General features: G+C 37.4%; 1 protein-coding gene across 1 annotated transcript in view; it reads right to left on the bottom strand.

The window, feature by feature from the left end:
* FMN2 (formin 2) overlaps positions 1-20,845 on the bottom strand; it is a 372,667-nt gene that overhangs the window by 64,570 nt on the left and 287,252 nt on the right. Inside the window, exon 12 of the mRNA XM_035010926.1 lies at positions 15,532-15,583. Coding sequence (XP_034866817.1) covers positions 15,532-15,583 — 52 coding nt within the window. The remainder of the gene's footprint in view (positions 1-15,531; positions 15,584-20,845) is intronic.

Raw genomic sequence — 20,845 nt, 5'->3', positions numbered from 1 at the left:
AAGCCAGATAAACACAGACCTGTAGTCTTTCTATTCATCTCCGGGTAGTTACTCAGAAAGATTCTGGAAAATATGCCTATTATGAACTAAACATTTCACTTTTCATTTTATCCATGTGCCAGAAGTCCATTCCTTGGATAAACACTTTACAAACTGACACTCTAAAAGTCACTAAACATGATAAAGTATGTGTGCATCATTTCAGGACTGATTAAATATTTTCTCTCCCATGACAAATGAACAGTTACATACTATATGAAATGATTGGAACCAACATTCCTTTTCTTTCTTTCCTTTATTTTGTCTCTATTTTGCACGAAAGATTAATTTTCCATTTCAACTCATTCGTTATGCAATCTTGGCTTTGGTAAAATATCACTCAAGCAATGTTACACACAGAAATAGTATTTATTTTTTTAAACATGTGATTGAAAATTCTTTCACAAGGGTGTTTTCTTCCCCTACTATTTCTCGCCTTTTATTACTGGTTGTTTCCAATTGCCTTTGTTATTATTTGTATTAAATGGGGGAGGGTAGAGAACTAGTGTATTCTATTTAAAAATTAAAAAAAAAACTGGTAGCACGAGGTACATTAAGCATATGTTAAAACTATACAGTTGTTCTTCATTACATCCTAATGCCAAAATAAAGCACGTTGATTTGTTAATTCTATAAGTACGATTATAATAATTGCTAATCTACTTAACAAATGTACTGTTGTCTCACTTATGATTAGATTAATTACATTTTCCTCGTTCTCTTGTCTTTAGCTCCTGGGGTGGGGGTGGGGACTTTCATTCTGAAACACATTTTAAAAACAGAACTTTACATAAAAATTTCAGTAGGATATATGTCCTGTTTAAAAATAGAAACATCTTTGAAATGAATGTTTTAATCTATAAGAAAAATCACAAACTTCCTAGAAAAATGAAATAGTCCTTTTAAAATGAAGAAGTGGTACAAACAAATTACTTTGTTTTCCATTACCACATAAGGTATCCTAAGTTAATTATACCTTTCTCCCCCTTTTTTCCTTTATCTGGAACATCATGTAAATTAACTGACAAAGGTAAGTTATCTAATGTAATAGTTATAATTCAAAACTTACTTTTAGTCATTTCCACCTGCTTTATTGATGCCAGAATAATAAATTTAGTGAAACTAAAGGAACTGATAGCTGAAACAAACGGTTTCTAAAATCTGCTCTTTTTCTGTTCCAAAAGCCAGTTTCACCATAAAATATGTATTTTACCAGTGGAATTTAATAAAAAAAAAAATGCTAAGAAAAATTTTAAGTTAGCCACAACTTACAAATAAGGATCTCTGAGTATCAGAAGCCAATTTTATACCTCCCACTCTCATTATTCTTTAAATAGAGATATAAAGGAATGGCCATTTATTAGACAAATCCAGAATCCCTACATTCCCTCCTTGTAAGCTGAGACAGACACTGAGTAATTCTGTGGGAATATAAAAACAACATATTTGGTCTGGTGATATTTTTCCACAATTGAAGAGAGCCGCTTATGTTAATTAAAAATAAAATAAAAGCAGAAGCTGAAATAAACACATACAGTGTGTATGCAGCCAACCTTAACAAGATTCTGCTGAAATCCATCTTGTAATACAATATGATAGTTTGGCTTGCCCAGTGAAATCATCTGAAGATGAGAGTATGTTCATCCGATTTGTATTTGGGTTTTGGGTAAGGTTCAAGAATCATCTGCTCGGTTGTCTTACTTTCTGGGAGAATTGAAGAGTTCAGTCAAACTATTTTTTTCAAAAGCTATATATTTTTGTTCATGTGAAATAGGAACACAGTCTCACTTCTCAGGTTAATAGCAAAAAATGTATGAGTAAACAGACAACATTAGCATAAAAAACTGTCATGCTAACAAATGGAACATGAGAAAAAGTCTGATTTGCTTTAAAAAATATTCTTTTGAATATTTTTATTTTGTAAGGAAATTGTAAGATGACCCAAAAAACCCATAATATTCCATTATCGAAAAAAAATTCTAATTAGTACCTAGATAAAAGTTCACTTATCCATTTTATTTATTTATTTTTATTTTTTTATTATTATGTTCAGTTAGCCAACATATAGTACATCATTAGTTTTTGATGTATTCATTAGTTGCATATAACACCAATGAATTAGTATATAATTCCTTTCAACTTGCTGATTGAATTTGCGTAGTTTATAAAACATTTTCATGAACACACTTTTCTAGTAAAGGTCTCTTACTAGCCTCACTTGAGGGAACTTGAGGAAACTTTGTATCTTGCAAAGAACAAGCAAGGTATTCTGTTCCTAGAAGATAGAAAGCCCTAGAAGATAGAAAGGAGGAGGAGGTTATATGCCTTTTACACACAAGGAAGCTGAGGCCAAGGCACTTTCTGTGGTTTTTCCAATTGCAATTCTAAGGTAGAGCTCTCAGGGCCCTGTCCGCCGCACTGGCTTGCCTTCTTTCGTAACAACAGTAGCGTGTGTGGAATGCTAAATTGCCTCAAAAACTTTGAGAAACAGGAAAGTTCCATCACAATATGATCCTCAAGACACTTATAGCCCCATTGGAGCGCCTGGGTGGCTCAGTCACTGAGCATCTGTCTTCAGCTCAGGTCATGATCCCAGGGTCCTGGGATCGGGCCCCACATCGGGCTTCCTGCTTAGTGGGGAGCCTGCTTCTCCCTCTCCCACTCCCCCTGCTTGTGTTTCCTCTCTCGCTGTGTCTCTCTCTGTCAAATAAATAAAATCTTAAAAAAAAAAAGACACTTATATCCCAACTCAGCTATCACAATGACCTGTAAATGACTCTCAACTAGTTCTAAAAATGAAAGAACATAATTTGTCACTGATTGTCACTGGGCCTCTTGTGATAGGATACAAAGTAAAACTAAAATGTCTTGTGTTGGGACGCCTGGGTGGCTCAGTCAGTTAAGCATATGCTTTCGGCTCAGGTCATGATCTCGGGGGGTCCTGGGATCGAGTCCCACACTGGGCTCTCTGCTCAGTGGAGAGTCTGCTTCTCCTTCTGTCTGCCGTTCACCCTGCTTGTGCTCTCTCTCTCTCTGACAAATAAATCTTAAAAAAAATAAAAATAAAGCATCTTGTGCTGTAACAGCATTGTTGAGATAAAAACAGAACCTTACAAAGAAATTCCTTTGATTAAGATCCTTTCAGTATATTCATACAACCAAAACTTCCCGGTGTATTTGCTGCCTCAAAGTCAGGAAAATGAAAAAGTTCAGCTTTGCTGGTACTTAAACATGCAGACCAAGTAGAATCAGTGTGTTTATATACCATCTTACCTCCAAAATGGATTGCAGCTGGCTTAATAATATGAGACATAGAACATAATAATAACCCGTAATAAACAGAAAATAAAGGAGGGACTAGAGACTGAGAAGCTATCTGCCTGAATACACATTCCTGGCTCAGCTCTCCTCTCCTTCAGGGTCTTGCCTAGGCAACTCACAGAGATCAAACAGAGAGTAGAGAGTTGGCATTTTGTTTTAAATTTGGGGGATTTTGGGGGGGTGATGGGAGGGTTAGGTAGAGGGGTTTCTGCACAAAGAAACACAAGCCAAAGAAACTGTAAAAGCCTGAGGTCTTGGGTTCCCAAGAAGTTTACACTGGTAGAGAGAACACTTGGTGATCTACTGCTAGGGGTGGGAATGGGATGGTTTACAAAAATGGCCAAGGAGGGAGCCCTAAGACTCTAGAATCTGGGTTAAATCCACCAATCCCTCAGCTGCAGGAGAGGAACCAGCCGGCCTGGCTGAGTGAAACCCCTTCAGCACATCAGGAAGAAACGCTTCTGCCTGCTTGCATACACAGCTCTAGGAAAAGCAGTGAATTCAGCTGAGGCTGATGTACTTCCAGACTGCCAGGCATGTGCGTGATTTTATTTTAAGCCTACCTTTCTAAAAGCTGCCCTGGGTCAGAATAGATACTGTTCAGCAAATGATTGGTCAGAGGTTACACTGAAGCCCCTAAGGCCAGGGAGGCTTTCTATCATTGGCTGATGGATCTGTACACATCCTGGGGACTGTCGGCAAGTCTGCTCCACATCCTGGTCTGATGGTTCCTGAGTAGGTGCCTTGTAAAGTTACGCACAGCCTTCCCCACCCCTAGGGTGGGCTGTGATCCCAGGAGGATCCCTTCTTGGCTATCTCCTTCCCTGGTTCTTTCTGTTAAACTTCTGACTGCTAAACCATTTTGTTTGTTGCTCCTTATATCCTGGAGCTGTGCGTGCCCTCTTAATTGCTTTACACTAAGACCGCCATTGTTTCAACATTTAGGCATGGAATTCTCCTCTGTCCCAAAGTCAGTCCTCTCAGACAGAGCTGCAGACCTCTGGGCAGGATCTCTGTGTCTCTGCACAAGAGCTAAAATTAGAGGTGAGACAGTGGCCCACTTGTCCCAAAGTGAGACTTCTGCTCAACAAGCAGGAGCTGAGGTGGGTAGCCCCTAGTTTTCTTGGCTTGCGCTTCTTGGTGTATACAGATCCCTCATCCTAATAGTCAGCTGGGGTGGGAAATTTGGGGCCCAATATTCTTGGTCTGCCACCCCAGGGGGAGAGCTTACATCTTGCAAATGGAGGCTGGGTTGAGGAAAGGAGCCCCTCCTCTCTACATCTTTAGTTTAGGCTAGAACTTCTGCAGTAAGCTGCAGCTGGTGGGATGCAGTCTGCTGACCCAGGGTGAATGACAGACTGGTAGCCAGGGAGAGGGCACCTGCAGTTTCCCTAAGATCAGACTAGAAAGAATGGGTTGTGGCTTCAATGCCACAGACTCCCACTGTTCTTGCCAAGATTAAGTAGATTGTCTTGAGAATGAATGAATCTCCATTTGCTGGATGCCCTTAGAACATTCTCTAGAGATGTTAAATGATTGTTTTACATAATTTTCTCCAGTTAGATGTTCGTTTTGGGGGATGAGAGTTCATTCTGGAAGTCAATATCCTAAGTTCAAGTATTTTAGTAAAATCTATATGATGAGGAGGTTCTACATATATAAATATAGATAGATGATAAATAGATAGATAGATAGATAGATAGATAGATAGATAGATAGATAGATATAACTCATCTAATTATTTTGAATTATCTCCACCCAATTTACAATCTAGGTATTGCTTCTCTTATTTCACAGATAAGGACAAAGATTCAAAAGTTATGGTAAATCCGTGAAACCACAGTGCCAGCACTTTGGAGCAAGTGCAGACATACAGATGTGATGCCAAAATCTATGTTCCATGACCCTGCGAGGCTGTCCAATGTCTGACCCAATGGAGACAGTGAAGAACATGAATCAAACAGATAAATACATGACCTGAATCTGAAATCTGTCTGTGGTTTCTATTACCAAATGTTTTCTAATCTCTAATTAATATAATAATGTGAATATAATATAGCAATTAACATCCACAAACTAAGCATCTGGCAAATATTCACTAACTTAATTCTTACCTCCAGAGTAGATACTATTATCCTGGAGTTACAGTATTGGCCCAAAATCACAGAGCTAATACATGAAGAGCAGGATTTGAACTCCAAGGCCATGAGGCCAGGGTTACACTGCCTTCCTGAATAGAATTACTATTGATCGCTGACCTGGTCATGTACGATTGCTACAAACATGGAACAAAGATTTATTTCTTTGAGAAATGTTTCTTATGGTTCATTATTCCTATTTTATTTATTTATTTATTTATTTATTTATTTATTTTTGTAGATTTACTTATCCATTTGAGAGAGAGAGAGAGGGAGCAAGCAAGCAGGGGGAGGGGCAGAGGGAGAAAATCCTCAAGCACACTCCCTGCTGAGCTTGGAGCCCAACACTGGGCTCAGTCCCATGACCCATGAGATCGTGATGAGCTGAAACCAAGAACTGGACACTTAATGGACTGAGCCACCCAGGCACCCCTTTATTTTTATTTTTGAATTTCAGGATTGTTTAATTATAAAAGATGGCTCTTTCACCAACAGTTTGGTCATTAGGCAGTTTTTCTTTCACTTAACTAACTGAAATTTCTGTTTGTCATAATTTAAGGACTTTTTTTATTCCAGTATAGTTGATGTACAATGCTGTATTAGTTTCAGGTGTACAATATAGTGATTCAGCAATTCCTTACTCAGGGCTCATTGTGGTAAGTGTACTGTTAATCCCCTTCACATATTTCATCCATCTACTGACCCACCTCCCTCTGGAAACCATCAGTTTGTTTTCTATAGTTAAGGGTCTGTTTTTTGGTTAGTCTCTTTTTTTCTTTGTTTTGTTTCATAATTCTACATATGAGTAAAATCCTATAGTATTTGTCTTTGATATATTTCACTATGCATTATACTCTCTAGATACATCCATGTTGTTGCAAATGGCAAGATTTCATTCTTATGGCTGAGTAATATTCTATTGTATATATACCATATCTTCTTTATTCATCTATCAATGGACATGTGGGCTGTTTCCATAATGTGGCTATTATAAATAATGCTGCAATAGACATAGGGATGCATATATCTTTTCAAATTAGTATTTTCATATTCTTTGGGTAATTACCCAGAAGTGGAATTACTGGATCATATAGTAATTAAATTTTTATTTGTTTGGTGAACCTCCCTAATAGTTGCATCAGTTAGCATTCCTACCAACAGGGCATGAAGGTTCCTTTTTTCTCAGTATCCTTACCAATATTTGTTTGTTGTGTTTTTTATTTTGGCCACTGTGACAATTGTAAAGTGATATCTCACTGTAGTTTGGATTTGCATTTCTTTGATGATAAGTGATGTTGAGCATCTTTTCACATGTCTGTTGGCCATCTGGATGTCTTCTTTGGAGAAATGTATGTTGAGGTCTTCTGTTCATTTTTAATTGGATTATTTTATGATTGTGTGGGTTGAGTTGTAGGATTTTTTTTTTTTTTAAGATTTTATATATTTACTTGAGAGAGAGAGAGAGCATGAGCGGGGAGGGGGGGAGGTGAGGGCAGTAGGGATGGAGGGAGAGTGAAAAGCAGACCCCCTCACTGGGCAGGGAGCCAGATGTGGGGCTCAATTCCAGAACCCTGAGATTATGACCTGAACTGAAGGCTTAACCAACTGAGCCACCCAGGCGCTGCATATGAGTTCTTTACATGTTTTGATACTAACCCTCTATTGGATAGGTCATTTGCAAATATTTTCTCCCATTCATTAGGTTGTCTTTTAGTTTTGTTGAATCTTTCCTTTGCTGGGCAGAAGGTTTTTATTTTGATGTAGTCTCAATAGTTTATATTTGCTTTTGATTCCTTTGCCTCAGGAGACATATCTAGAAAAATGTTGCTGTGGCTAATGTCAGAAAATTACTGCCTGTGTTCTCTTCTAGGATTTTTATGGTTTCAGGTCTCACACTGAGGTTCATAATCCATTTTGAGCTTATTTTTCTATATGGCATAAGAAAGTACTCCAGTTCCATTCTTTTCCATGTAGCTTTCCAGTTCTCCAAACACCCATTTGCTGAAGAGATTGCATTTTTCCCATTACATAATCTTGACTCCCTTGTCAAAGATTAATTGATCATATAGTCATGGGTTTATTTCTGGGCTCTCTTTTCTGTTCCATTGACCTATGTGTCTGTTTTTGTGCCAGTACCATACTGCTTTGATTACTACAGCTTTGTGATATATCTTGAAATCTAGGACTGTGATACCTCCAGTTTTGTTCTTTTTTAAGACTGCTTTGGCTATTCATGGTCTTTTGGCATTCCATAAAAATTTTAGGATTATTTGTTCTCATTCTATGAAAAATTCTGTTGGTATTTTGATAGACATTGCATTAAATCTGTACATTGCTCTGGGTGGTATAGATATTTTAACAATATTTGTTCTTCCAATCCATGAGCATGGGATATCTTTATCTTTGTTTCTGTTGTCTTTAATTTCTTTCATCAACATTTCATAGTTTTCAGAGTAAAGGATTTCACCTCCTTGATTAAGTTTATTCCTAGGTATTTTATTATTTTGGGTGCAATTCTAAATGGGATTGTTTTCTTAATTTCTCTTTCTGATGCTTTGTAATTAGTGTAGAGAAATGAAACAGATTTCTGTACATTGATTTTGTGTCCTGCAACGTTACTGAATTCATTTATCAGTTTTAGTATTAGACTCCAGTGGTGGAGCCTTTCAGGTTCTCTACATACAGTATCATGTCACTGCAAATAGTGAAAGCTTTATTTCTTCCTTACTGATTTAGATCACTTTTATTAATTTTTCTTGACTTATCTCTGTGGCTAGAACCTCCAGTATTATGTTGAATAAAAGTGATAAGAGTGGACATCCTTGTCCTTTTCTTGTTCTTAGGGGAAAAGCTCTCAGTTTTTCACCATTGAGTATGATGTTTGCTGTAGGTTTTTCATTAATGGCCTTTATTATTTTGAAGAATGCTCCTTCTAAACCTACTTTGTGGAGCGTTTTATCATGGTTTGGATGTTGTACTCTGTCAAATGTTCTTTCTGAGTCTATTGAAAAGATCATATGCTTTTTATACTTTCTCTTGTTGATATAATGTATCATGTTGATTGATTTGTGAATATCGAACCACCCTTGCACCCCAGCAATAAATCCGACTTGATTGTGAATGATTTTTAAACATATTATTAGATTCAATTTGCTGAAATTTAGTTCAAGATTTTTGCATCTATGTTCATCACAGATACTGGCCTGTCTCTTTTTTCTGTAATGTCTTTATGTGGTTTTGGTATCAGGGTAATGCTGGCCTCGTAGAGTGAATTTGGAAGTTTTTCTTCCTCTTCAATTTTTGGAATAGTTTAAGAACGGGTATTAACTCTTCTTTAAATGTTCAGTAGAATTTGCCTGTGAAGCCATCTGGTCCTGGACTTTTGTTTGTTGGGAGTTATTTGATTACTGATTAAATTTCATGGCGAGTAATCAGTCTGTTCAGATTTTCTATTTTTTCCTGGTTCAGTTTGGTTATATATGTTTCTAGCAATTCCATTTCTTCTAGGTTGTCCATTTGTTGGCATACCACTTTTCATAATATTCTCTTACAATCTTTTGTATTTCTGTGGTGCCTGTTGTTATTTCTCCTCTTTCATTTCTGATTTTGTTGTTTTGAATCTTCTCCCTCTCTCTCTCTTTCTCCTTTGTTGATGAGTCTAACTAAAGGTTTATAAATTTTGTTTATCTTTTCAAAGAGAGCTCCTGGTTTCATTGAACTGTTCTATTATTTTGTTTTTACTTTCTAGGTAATTTATTTCTAATCTTTATTATTTCCTTCCTTCTACTGGTTTGGAGTTTTGTTTGTTCTTTTTTCTACCTCCTTTAGGTGTAAGGTTAGGTTTTTTATTTGAGATTTTTCTTGCTTTTTGAGTTAGGCCTGCTTGCTCTAAACTTCCCTCTTAGAACAGCTTTTGTTACATCCTAAAGATTTTGTACTGTTGTGTTTTCTTTTCTTTTTTTTTTGTAAAGATTTTATTTATTTATTTATCAGAGAGAGAGCACACAAACAGAGGGAGCAGCAGGGAGAGGGAGAAGCAGACTCCCTGCTGAGCAAGGAGCCCAATGCAGGACTCGATCCCGGGACCCTGGGATCATGACCTGACCCGAAGGCAGATGCTTACCGAATGGAGCCACCCAGGCGTCCCTGTACTGTTGTGTTTTCATGTACTTTTTTATTTCTTCTTTTATTTCCTGGTTGACCCATTCATTGTTTAGTAGCACATTATTTAACCTCCATGTATTTGTGGTTTTTCCAGAATTTTTCTTGTGGTTGATTTCTACTTTCATAGCATTGTAGTCAGAAAATATGCATGGTATGACTTTGATGTTTTTGAATTTGTTGAGACTTGGTTTGTGGCCTAATATGTGATCTGTTCTGGAAAATGTTCCATGTGCACTTGAAAAGAATATGTATTCTGCTGTTTTAGGATGGAATATTCTGAATATATCTGTTAGACCCATCTGGTCCAATATGTCATTCAAAGCTATTACTGTTTCCGCATTGATTTTCTGTTTGAATGATCTGTCCATTGCTGTGAGTGGATGTAATGTCCCCTACTACTATTGTTATTACTATCAATTTACTTCCTTTATGTTTGTTATTGGCTGCTTTACATATTTGGGTGCTCCCATGTTGGGTGCATACTTAAAATTGTTACATTTTCTTGTTGGATTTTCCATTTATTATTACATAGTGTCCTTTTTTCTCTCCTGTTAACAGTCTTTGTTTTAAAGTTTATTTCGTCCAGTAGAAGTATTGCTACCCTGGCTTTCTTTTCACTTCCATTTGCATGATACATGTTTTTCTACCCCTTCACTTTCTTTCTTTTTTTTTTTTTTTTAGTGTTCCATGATTCATTGTTTGCGTATAACACCCAGTGCTCCATGCAGAACGTGCCCTCCTTAATACCCGTCACCAGGCTAACCCATCCCCCCACCCCCTCCTCTCTAGAACCCTCAGTTTGTTTTTCAGAGTCCATAGTCTCTTATGGTTCGTCTCCCCCTCTGATTTCCCCCCCCTTCATTCTTCCCCTCCTGCTATCTTCTTCTTTTTTTTTTAACATATAATGTATTATTTGTTTCAGAGGTGCAGATCTGTGATTCAACAGTCTTACACAATTCACAGCGCTCACCATAGCACATACCCTTCCCAGTGTCTATCACCCACCCCATCTCTCCCAACTCCCACTACTCTAGCAACCCTCAGTTTGTTTCCTGAGATTAAGAATTCCTCATATACCCCTTCACTTTCAATCTGTATGTGTCTTTAGGTCTGAAATGAGTCTCTTGCAGGCAGCACAGAGATGGGTCTTGCTTTGCCATCCATTCTGTCATCCTCTGCCTTTTGATTGGAGCATCTAGTCCATTTACATTCAGAGTAATTGTTGATTGATATGTACTTATTGCCATTTTGTTACTTGTTTAATGGTTTTTGTAGTTCTTCTCTACTCCTTTCTTCTCTTGCTTTCTTCTCTCATGGTTTGCTGGTTTTCTTTAGTGATATACTTGGATTCCGTTCTACTTTTTTGCGTATCTATTACTGGTTTTTCATTTGTGGTCACCATTAGGTTTGTATATAACAACTTCTGCATATAGCAGTCTATATTAACTTGTTGGTCCCTTAAGTTTGGGTCCATTCTTTACTCTTCTCCCCCTCACATTTTAGGTATATGTTGTCATACTTTACATCCTCTTATTTTGTTAATACCTTGATTGACTTTTACAGATATACTTATTTTTACTGCTTTTGTGTTTCCTACATTTGTTACTCCTCTCTATGGTCTTTCCTTTTTACTCAAAGAATCCCCTTTAACATTTCTTGTAGGGCTGGTTTAGTGGTCATGAATTTTTTTTTTGACATTAAGAGGATGTGTATTTATTTACAAAACACATAGTAGGAAAAAAGATCTAAGTCACTAGATGTAAGGACATAGGTTCTTTTTTTTTATTGCTGTTTTTTTTTACTCTGAAATATAGTTGATGTAATATTATGTTAGTTTCAGGTGTACAACATAGGGATTCAACAGTTATATACATAAAAAATGCTCACCATGATCAATGTAGTCACCATCTGTCACCATACATTATTACAGTATTATTGACTATATTTCCTTATGCTCTGCCTTTCATCACCATGATTTATTTACTTTATAACTGGAAGTTTGTGCCTCTTAATTCCCTTTAGTGGTCATGAATTTAACTTTTTTTTTTTTGGTCTGGGAAGCTCTTTATTTTTCTTTCTATTCTGAATGATAGCCTTGCTGCATAGAGTATTCTTGGCTGCACATTTCTTTCTTTGAATATATCATGCCACTCCTTTCTGGCTTGCAAAATTTCTGCTAAAAAACAACAAAAAAACAAACAACACTGAATACCTTATGGGGTTTCCCTTGTATGTAACTGTTTTCTTTTGCTGCTTTAAAAATTCTCTATCACTACTTTTTGCCATTTTATTTGCTGTGTCTTGGTGTGGACCTCCTTGGGTTGACTTTGTTGGGGGATCTCTGTGCATCCTGGATCTGGATTTCTGTTTCCTTTCCCAGATTCAGGAAGTTTTCAGCTATTATTTCTTGAAACAAATTTTCTGCCCCTTTTTCTCTCTCTTCTCCTCTGGGATCCCTATAATGAGAATGTTATTATACTTGATGGTATCACTGAGGTCCCTTAGTCTATTTTCATTTTTTATTATTTCTTTTCTCTTTCCTCTTCAGCTTGATTATTTTCCATTACTCTGTCATCCATGTCACCAATCTGTTCTGCTTCCTTTAGCCTACTATTTATTCCTTCTAGTGTATTTTTAATTTCATTTACTGAGTTCTTCATCTCTGATTTGTTCTTTTTTATATTTTCTATCTCTTTGTTAAGAGTGTTAAGAGTCTAGGGCGCCTGGGTGGCTCAGTTGGTTAAGCAACTGCCTTCGGCTCAGGTCATGATCCTGGAGTCCCTGGATCGAGTCCCGCATCGGGCTTCCTGCTCGGCAGGGAGTCTGCTTCGTCCTCTGACCCTATCCCCTCTCAGGTGTTCTCTCTCTCTCATTCTCTCTCTCTCAAATAAATATATAAAATCTTTAAAAAAAAAAAAAGAGTGTTAAGAGTCTCACTGAGGTCCTCCACTCTTTCTTCAAGTCCAGTGACTATCTTTATGATCATTACTTTAAATTCTCTATCAGGCATATTACTGATCTCTGTTCTGTATAGCTCTTTTGCTGTGATTTTGTCCTGTTGTTTCACTCAGGACTTACTCCTCTGTCTCCTCATTTTGTCTAATTCTATGCCTGTTTCTAAATGCTAGAAAAGTCAGTTACATCTTCTGCTCTTGACAGTAGTGGTCTTAAAAAGAAGAGGTCCCAGGGCGCCTGGGTGGCTCAGTCGTTAAGCGTCTGCCTTCGGCTCAGGTCATGATCCCAGGGTCCTGGGATCGAGCCCCACATCGGGCTCCCTGCTCAGCAGGAAGCCTGCTTCTCCCTCTCCCACTCCCCCTGCTTGTGTTCCTGCTCTCGCTATCTCTCTCTCTGTCGGATAAATAAATAAAATCTTAAAAAAAAAAAAAGAAGAGGTCCTGTAGTGTCCTGCAGTGCAATATCCTGTTTACCAGAACCTGATGCTCCAGGGGTATCTCCTATGTGTGTTGCATGCACACTTCTGTTGTGGCTGAGCCGCTTTTGTCTTCAGTCCAGTTCTCTGCAATGGCTTTCTTTGCTTGTTGTGGGCAGGGTTTGGTCCCTGTGGTGTTAGTGGGTCAGTCTAGGGCCACGTTGGGCTTAAGTTGAGTCTTATCAAGTGTCTGTCAGATTTGCAGTAGCACCTAACTTCAGGACACAGTGAAAGTGGGGAGCAAGGTGTCAGCAAGGTCCACTTAGGCAGGAGGGGACCTGCAGCTCCTGGGGACTGAAGCAGGCAGGGTTGGAGGGGGTGTATGCACAGAAGCATGCATGGGCAGGATGCTCAGTGTTAGCAAGGTTTGCATGGATCTACTGTGGAAGGGAATGGGGAGCTGAGGCCTGGCTGGAAGGCGTGTGTCCACAGAATGCTAGGGCTGGGCTTGCTCTTCTCAGGTTAGGTAGCGAGTATTGTGTAATGCAGGCTCCCAAAGGTGTCATGTGTCTAGGCTATGGGTTGGGGGAGCGAAATGGTGCTCACCAGTTCCTTTGTTCCTGAAGAAATCTCCCAAGGATCCCTGCACCTTCCAGCATATGCTCTGATATTAGTAAACAAATCTCCCTCCCATACACTGCAGGAGTTTTTCAAACTGCTGCTTCTATGCTGTATCTCAATAGGGCTTTTGGTTTTGCTGTCTCTTTAAGGGTGGGGATTCAATTTCCTCTCTGTTTGCCCTACTGGCTCTTGCAGGACCCTGCTGATTTTTAATGTTCCAGGGTTTAAGCCCTGCTGATTTTAAGACCTCTTGAAATTTGGCCCCTCTGGTTTTCAAAGCCAGATCTTATGGGGATTCATCTTTCCCATGTAGGATCTTTGGTGTGAGGATCTGTTTCTCTCCCCTTTCCATGCTATGCCAGTGGAGTCTCGCCCTCCCATGGATGGTCCCATGGGTCTCCTTAGCTCCCAACTGTGTTTCCACACTTCCTACTCTCTTCAGTGTGGCCTCTTCTCTTCTCTACATTTAGTTATCAAGAGTCTGTCCTGCCAATCTTTGGGTCATTTTCTGACTTATTTACACTGATGTGGCTGTTATCTAGTTGTTTCCATGGGACCAGATGAGCTTAGGGTCCTCCTACTCTGCCATCTTCCCCGGAAGCCATTGGTCTTCACCTGTTTTTGCTTTTCATTGAAACTGAACAATTCTCTTTACCAATTTGTCTAGCACAATATGTCATATTAAATAAACAACTAAAAACGTGATATCTGTTCACAGAATATACAGGATCTTGCCTAGTAAAGTAATGGCAAAGAACTTCTTTAATCAGAATTCTCCTTCAAGAGTAATCAGACTTCTTTAGAGAGTGTGGTGGTTAATTTGATGTGTCAGCTTGGCTAGGTATGGCAACCAGTTTTGGGTTAAACATCGATGTATATGTTACGAAAATATTTTTAAGATGTGATTCACATTTAAATCAGTCGACTTTGAGGAAAGCACATTACCCTCCATAATGTGGATGGGCCTCATCCAAGCAGTTGAGGGTCTTAAGAAAAAAAGACTGTGGTTACTCTAATAGGAAGAAATTCTGGAATTCTGTCTCTAGAATGCTTTCAGACTCAAGATTGTTAACATTAACTCCTTTTAGGACTTTCCAGCCCACTATGGGCCAATTCCCTAATCTCTCTCAGTCTCTCCATACACACACACACACACACACACACGTACATCCTATTGGTTCTGTTTTCTGGAGAACACTAATACAGAGAGAAAGGAGAAAACTGAGGCAGAGGAACCAAGAGATTTATGAGATACTCTTCTATGCTCACTCACTCATGATTGCAAATCTCCATTCTGAAAGCAAAAGTTTATGCAATGGAAGCTCCTGGCTTCCTACTTAAACTCAATAGTTCCCTATAACCAAACTCTTCACCCTTCTTTCTTGAAACAGGTTCCTGCTATCTTCCCTTCTCTTGTACTTCCACAGTCCTAAATCTCATCCAAAAGAGAAGGTACTAAGGTATTCACAATAATTTGATACATCATCCAGAGTCATAAAAATAAAATTCAGGGTGGCGCCTGGGTGGCTCAGTCATTAAGCGTCTGCCTTCGGCTCAGGTCATGATCCCAGGGTCCTGGGATCGAGCCCCGCATCGGGCTCCCTGCTCGGCAGGAAGCCTGCTTCTCCCTCTGCCACTCCCCCTGCTTGTGTTCCCTCTCTCGCTGTGTCTCTCTCTTCAAATAAATAAATAAAATCTTTAAAAAAAAATAAAATTCAGAAATTCAATATAATATTAAAGTAAACTATTATTTTCTTTTTCTTTTATGCTTGAAAATAAAAACTGAGCTAATAATTGGGTCCTTGAGATATACTAATAAGTACTTTATAAACCTATTCTGAGAATAAATTTTTATATTAAAGGAAAGTAATTTCTCACCATTTATGAGTCTCTGTCAGTGAGTTTTCCTCTGCCTCTTGATCAATTTTAGCTGAAAATACAAGAAAAGAAAAAGAAATGAGATACATGATAGTTATACTATCTTAAGCAAAATATGATCCAAATAATATGAAATATATTTTTATTCATTATTAATTCTAATGCATTCCAGAAAGAGTTTATTTTAAATCTATAAATAAATATGATTAAATAGATTATATTTAATTTTCATTAAGTTAATGATAGGTACCAACACACATAAGATATATAACGAATTACAAATTTAAAATTCTAAGTAATTCTTTTTTTCTAAGTAATTTCTTTAAGTCAGTCACATTAACCTGAGAAAACAAAACAGTAGTTAATTTCATATTCACAGTAAATGTGTTTGTCAAGCATTTAAATGCTAATAACTAGTTAAAAATAATTCTCTCAAGCAAAGGTACAGAAACTAAGTCAAGAAACTAAATAGAAATGGTATGTGACCTTGACCAGTGCTCTCTGCACCAGACTACAAATGAACAGATCCAACGGTTATTTCTACAGAGGTACAAGACACTAACATTTTCTACTAATTAAAAGTAGGGAGGCAATAGTATACTCATTTATTTGCTATCATTTTTATTTATTTATTTATTTATTTATTTATTTATTTATTTATTTATTTATGTTATATTAATCACCATACATTACATCATTAGTTTTTGATGCAGTGTTCCATGATTCATTGTTTGAGTATAACACCCAGTGCTCCATGCAGTACATGCCCTCTTTAATATCCATCACCAGGCTAGCCCATCCCCCCACCCCCCTCCCCTCTAGAACCCTCAGTTTGTTTCTGAGAGTCCATAGTCTCTCATGGTTCATCTCCCCCTCTGATTCCCCCCCCCTTCATTTTTCCCTTCCTGCTATCTTCTTCTTCTTTTTTTTTAACATATAATGTATATTTGTTTCAGAGGCACAGGTCTATGATTCAAAAGTCTTACACAATTCACAGCGCTCACCATAGCACATACCCTCACCAATGTCTACCACCCAGACGCCCCATCCCTCCCACCCCCCACCACTCCAGCAACCCTTCAGTTTGTTTCCTGAGATTAAGAATTCCTCATATCAGTAAGATCATATGATACTTGTCTTTCTCTGATTGACTTACTTCGCTCAGCATAATACCTTCCAGTTCCATCCACGTCGTTTTTGTTTAAAAATAAATGGTAGCCTGATACAAACTCAAAGATTAAATTTGAGAAAGCCATTATATCACTATTTGAAATGATTTAAAATAACATAAGAACTCTATCACATAAAATAGGTGTGGCAGTGACTTTTACATTTTTTGACCAGCAAGCATTCTAAGAATTTATGTATTACTCTAAACACACACATACACACACACACACACGTAACTGACACAAAAGTGTCAAAAATACTCTTACTTCATGCAATGCTCTCTCATATTTTTAGTCCATTCTATTAGATTTCAAAGTGTAGTTGTGACCCACTAAATTGATTTCATGCTTCACCACTGGTTTGTCACACACACTTTGAAAATCACTGAGTGACAGGACAAAAAGTTAAAAAAAAACTCAATTAAAGAAAACCTAGAACTCGTAAAAGAAGAAGTTGCCTTTTTATAATCACTCTCTTTTAGGTCACACTTGTGACCATTTGGAGAAATGAAGAGACAAAGTGGAGTAGGGCAAGTTGATTATAAAAAATTGGAACTGTGCATGAAATCAAACCCATGGTCATTTGAGAATTGTCAAAGTGTCTCTATCACTACTTAAAACACAATAGTCCAGCTTGGGCTGGTTAATGTTTTACAACCTCAAGATAGTGTTTGTTCAAAGGTCCGTACAGTATCTGCAAAGCCATAATCGAGGGTCACACTACCACTCTTGGCCAGGACTGTCGACTTTAGCAGGGATCATTTGAGCTGGGAGCAGAGAGTGCTGTTTTACCCTTTCCATTTTTGTACTTTAGATTGTTCACAAGAACTTACAGGTCATTTGTTAGCCATATTAAAAAACAGAATAAATGATCCATGATTTTACTTTGGAAAGGCTCCAACATGAACATATTGTCTTACAAAATCTGCTCTGGGTTGCCTGGCTTGATAATAGTTTGCTTCAAGAAGCAATTCTAGAACCATACAGAGCGTGTTTAAGAGAAAACAACAAAGCACCACAATGCATGCCATTTTCAGGAAGGACATTCTTCCAATTGGCCTCACGTGTATATTTTTGTCCTTTTTTAAAATACAGAGATTAAGACTGAGATTGGAAGAAAATTTCTGGATTACGTTAGAAGAATCAAGTAAATGATTTATGAAATTTAAAATGTGCTAGAATGAGATGCTAAAGATCTGTGTTCTGTTCCTAATTCTGCCACTAAAATTAGCTATGTAATTTTAGGCAAATAATCTGTTAACATGTATAAACTATTTAGCATAGTGCCTCCAATAATTAGCAGAGACTAAATAAATGTTCTTTGAAAATGTTGGACTTTAAGCTCTTAAAACTTATAAAGTGATATAATATGTAATTATCTTTAATTGAATACATCAACTGCTATTTTATTATGTTTCAACTTATATGCAGATAAAGAAAGCACATACTTAAAGCTTCTCAAAAAGTGGAAGCCCCTAAACTGTGGTGAGTGGAATGAAGTGAGTTTCATATGTTCATAATGATTCCTTTTGATGTGTACTAAAACAGCTTTTGCTTCACTGCATGAGCAAGTTTGGCTGAAAAAAACATTCTAATCCAATGTGGCAAAAGACTGGATCTTACCAAGGGAACTAAACATAAAAACAGACCCTCTTCCCCAACCTAATAGCCATATTACAATCATAAAACCAAACTGGGATAGCAGAGAATACTTAAAAATGCTCTCTTATCCATTATTTTTACATGATTTTGAAGCTAAGAGGATTTGTGTATTCAGAATGTAATCAGCTTTGATAAACAGTCAAATGAGAGATCAAAGCAAGTGCATTAGAGTACACATTTCAACTCTTGATGTAGAGTCAACAATTCAATGAACTAGACAGATTTTCCTTTGTATGGCAATCTTAGAAACAAAAACTTTCTGAAAAGTTGGGGTGCAATTCAGTTTTCTGGGAACACTGAAATACCATTTTCCAACATGCTGCTTGTATAAACACTCCATCAACATTTTGCTGTCATGATTCTTTTAAACACACTTATTATGTTAACTTAGTGACAAATGCAGGATTTGGTTTCTTTAGTTAATGAGGATGAAATCTATCAAATTAAAATAAAATGTAATTAAGTTTGTGAAAAGTAAGATATCTTTTAGAAACAAAATAAGAATAACACTGCCACTCCTTTAGGGGGTATTCAAGCTAGTCACATGTAGAGACCAAAAAAGCAGTTTGCTGTCAATAAACTATTATAATAAAGTATGCAAAATTTGCTAGATAAGACATATAAAAGGTTCCACTTTTCTATTTAAAGTAAGATGAATTTTCCCATTCCTTATAGTACATAGCTCATTTCTTTTTTTGACCTATCAAATGAGGATGGCGGACTTCTAGTCGTTCATGATAACAGTAACTACAGAAAAGTTTTAAAAAGCATTTAAAATAGACAAATAGGTCCGAGGTGTGGTGTGGATGATCGGATGATAACATAATCTTCATGTTATCATCGGATCATCCGAGGCTCCCTGCCCCCGGCTGCCCAGGGAGCCTGGACTACCTCCGACAGAGAAATTGCTGTGACTCCTAATGGACACCACTGTCCGAGGGCCTCCCCGGCCTCAGATCTCTGGGAACTGCTTCTGCCGCATCACATATGAGAAAGCTACACTTCCTTGGCAAGGTTCTTACCACTCAAACTCTTGTTTTCAGATCCCATCAGGGTCAGTGTTTGGGATTAGAACATGAAACTCAGTTAGGCAGACCTATGTATAAATTCTAGATCAGCCACGAAGTTGTGTTAGATTTATATAACCTTACTAATCACGTTGATTTAATAACTTTTCTTTATCATTAAAACAGGGTAATAATTTCTTTTTCATTGAGTTTCCTAATAAGGTATAGCATAGGTAATAATATATATAGGTAATAATAACTGTTCTTTCTTTCCTCTCCACATCACCATGACTATAAAAAGGGACTGGGATATTTTACTTTCAAAAATGCAAAAATTTTTCCATTGTAGGATCACCAAATACTTCTTCTTAATGCTTCTACAGATAGAACCCAGATTCAGAATGAGACTTATATATTGTTAAAATAAGAGTACCTCCTTATAACAACATAAAGAAGTTATGGGCCAAGAAATATCATAGGAGACTCAAAACCTTTCACAAAAATCAAGGGATAACTCTGTATTTAATATCTTTTGTTTTTTATTTCTACTTAATCTGTGTGTGTGTTGTGGTTTTCATAGCCCCGTAACAGAGAACTCCCAAGCAGAGGCTAACAGTTTTCCAGTCCTATCTTTGGAGGCACAGCACTAAATGAAATTGCTGTATGGAAGAGGACAATACCTTTTGTAGATTTAGGGAGAAACTACAGAAATCCAAAAGATAAGATGATATTTTCAAAGGCTGCAATGTTCCTCTAGAGCATACATTTCTTACTCCATATCTACTATGGGTAACTATTCCTATCTTGATATCTGAGCTCCACTGCCAAGAAAATGTTCTGAGACTGGATATACTGAAAACAGAGTTTGAAGTGCGAAGAGAATTGAAATGGTGAAATAACGCAATCAATCCTGTCCTGATATTAGAGGGAAGAAAAGTGCAATGTAGTGAAAATAACGAGTGGTTTGTACCGACAAATAATCTCCAGAGAATATTAGGAACTCACACTAACAGACCTGAAATCTAAATGTGTGGAAATAAATGGACCTTACAGAATTAACTGCTATACTTCAGGGGCAAACTGGGTCTTAGATATTAATCAAAATATTGCAATTGTCATAGTGATGGTTTCCCTCTGCTCCCCAAATCTCAAAAGCTAGCAATTTGCAATTTGAGGCAGAGGAAACTTGTGGTGAAAGCCATATAATAAAAGCAACACTGAACTTTCTAGAAGGCAGCCTTTAGTTAGTTAGTTAGTTAGTTTCCCTCCCCGCGCCCCCCCCCCACCTTCTATTTATTTATTTTAGGGCTAGGGCATAAGATTACCTTTCAGATCCAATTCTAGCAGAGACCATTGGCATGGACATTCCTATGTCCCTAAACATGCAACTGGTTAAAAAGTGTTTTAATGATTCTGTTTCAGCACTTTGGTATTCAGAGATAGCTTCTCCAACAGCACTAAGACTTCCTCCTGAAA

Source organism: Mirounga leonina, unplaced genomic scaffold (genome assembly GCF_011800145.1).
Source record: "Mirounga leonina isolate KUSES-001 unplaced genomic scaffold, KU_Mleo_1.0 Mir_154, whole genome shotgun sequence".
Lineage (NCBI taxonomy): Eukaryota > Metazoa > Chordata > Mammalia > Carnivora > Phocidae > Mirounga > Mirounga leonina.
Note: the sequence above shows the minus strand (reverse complement) of the source record. Positions and strands in the feature narration are given on the sequence as shown.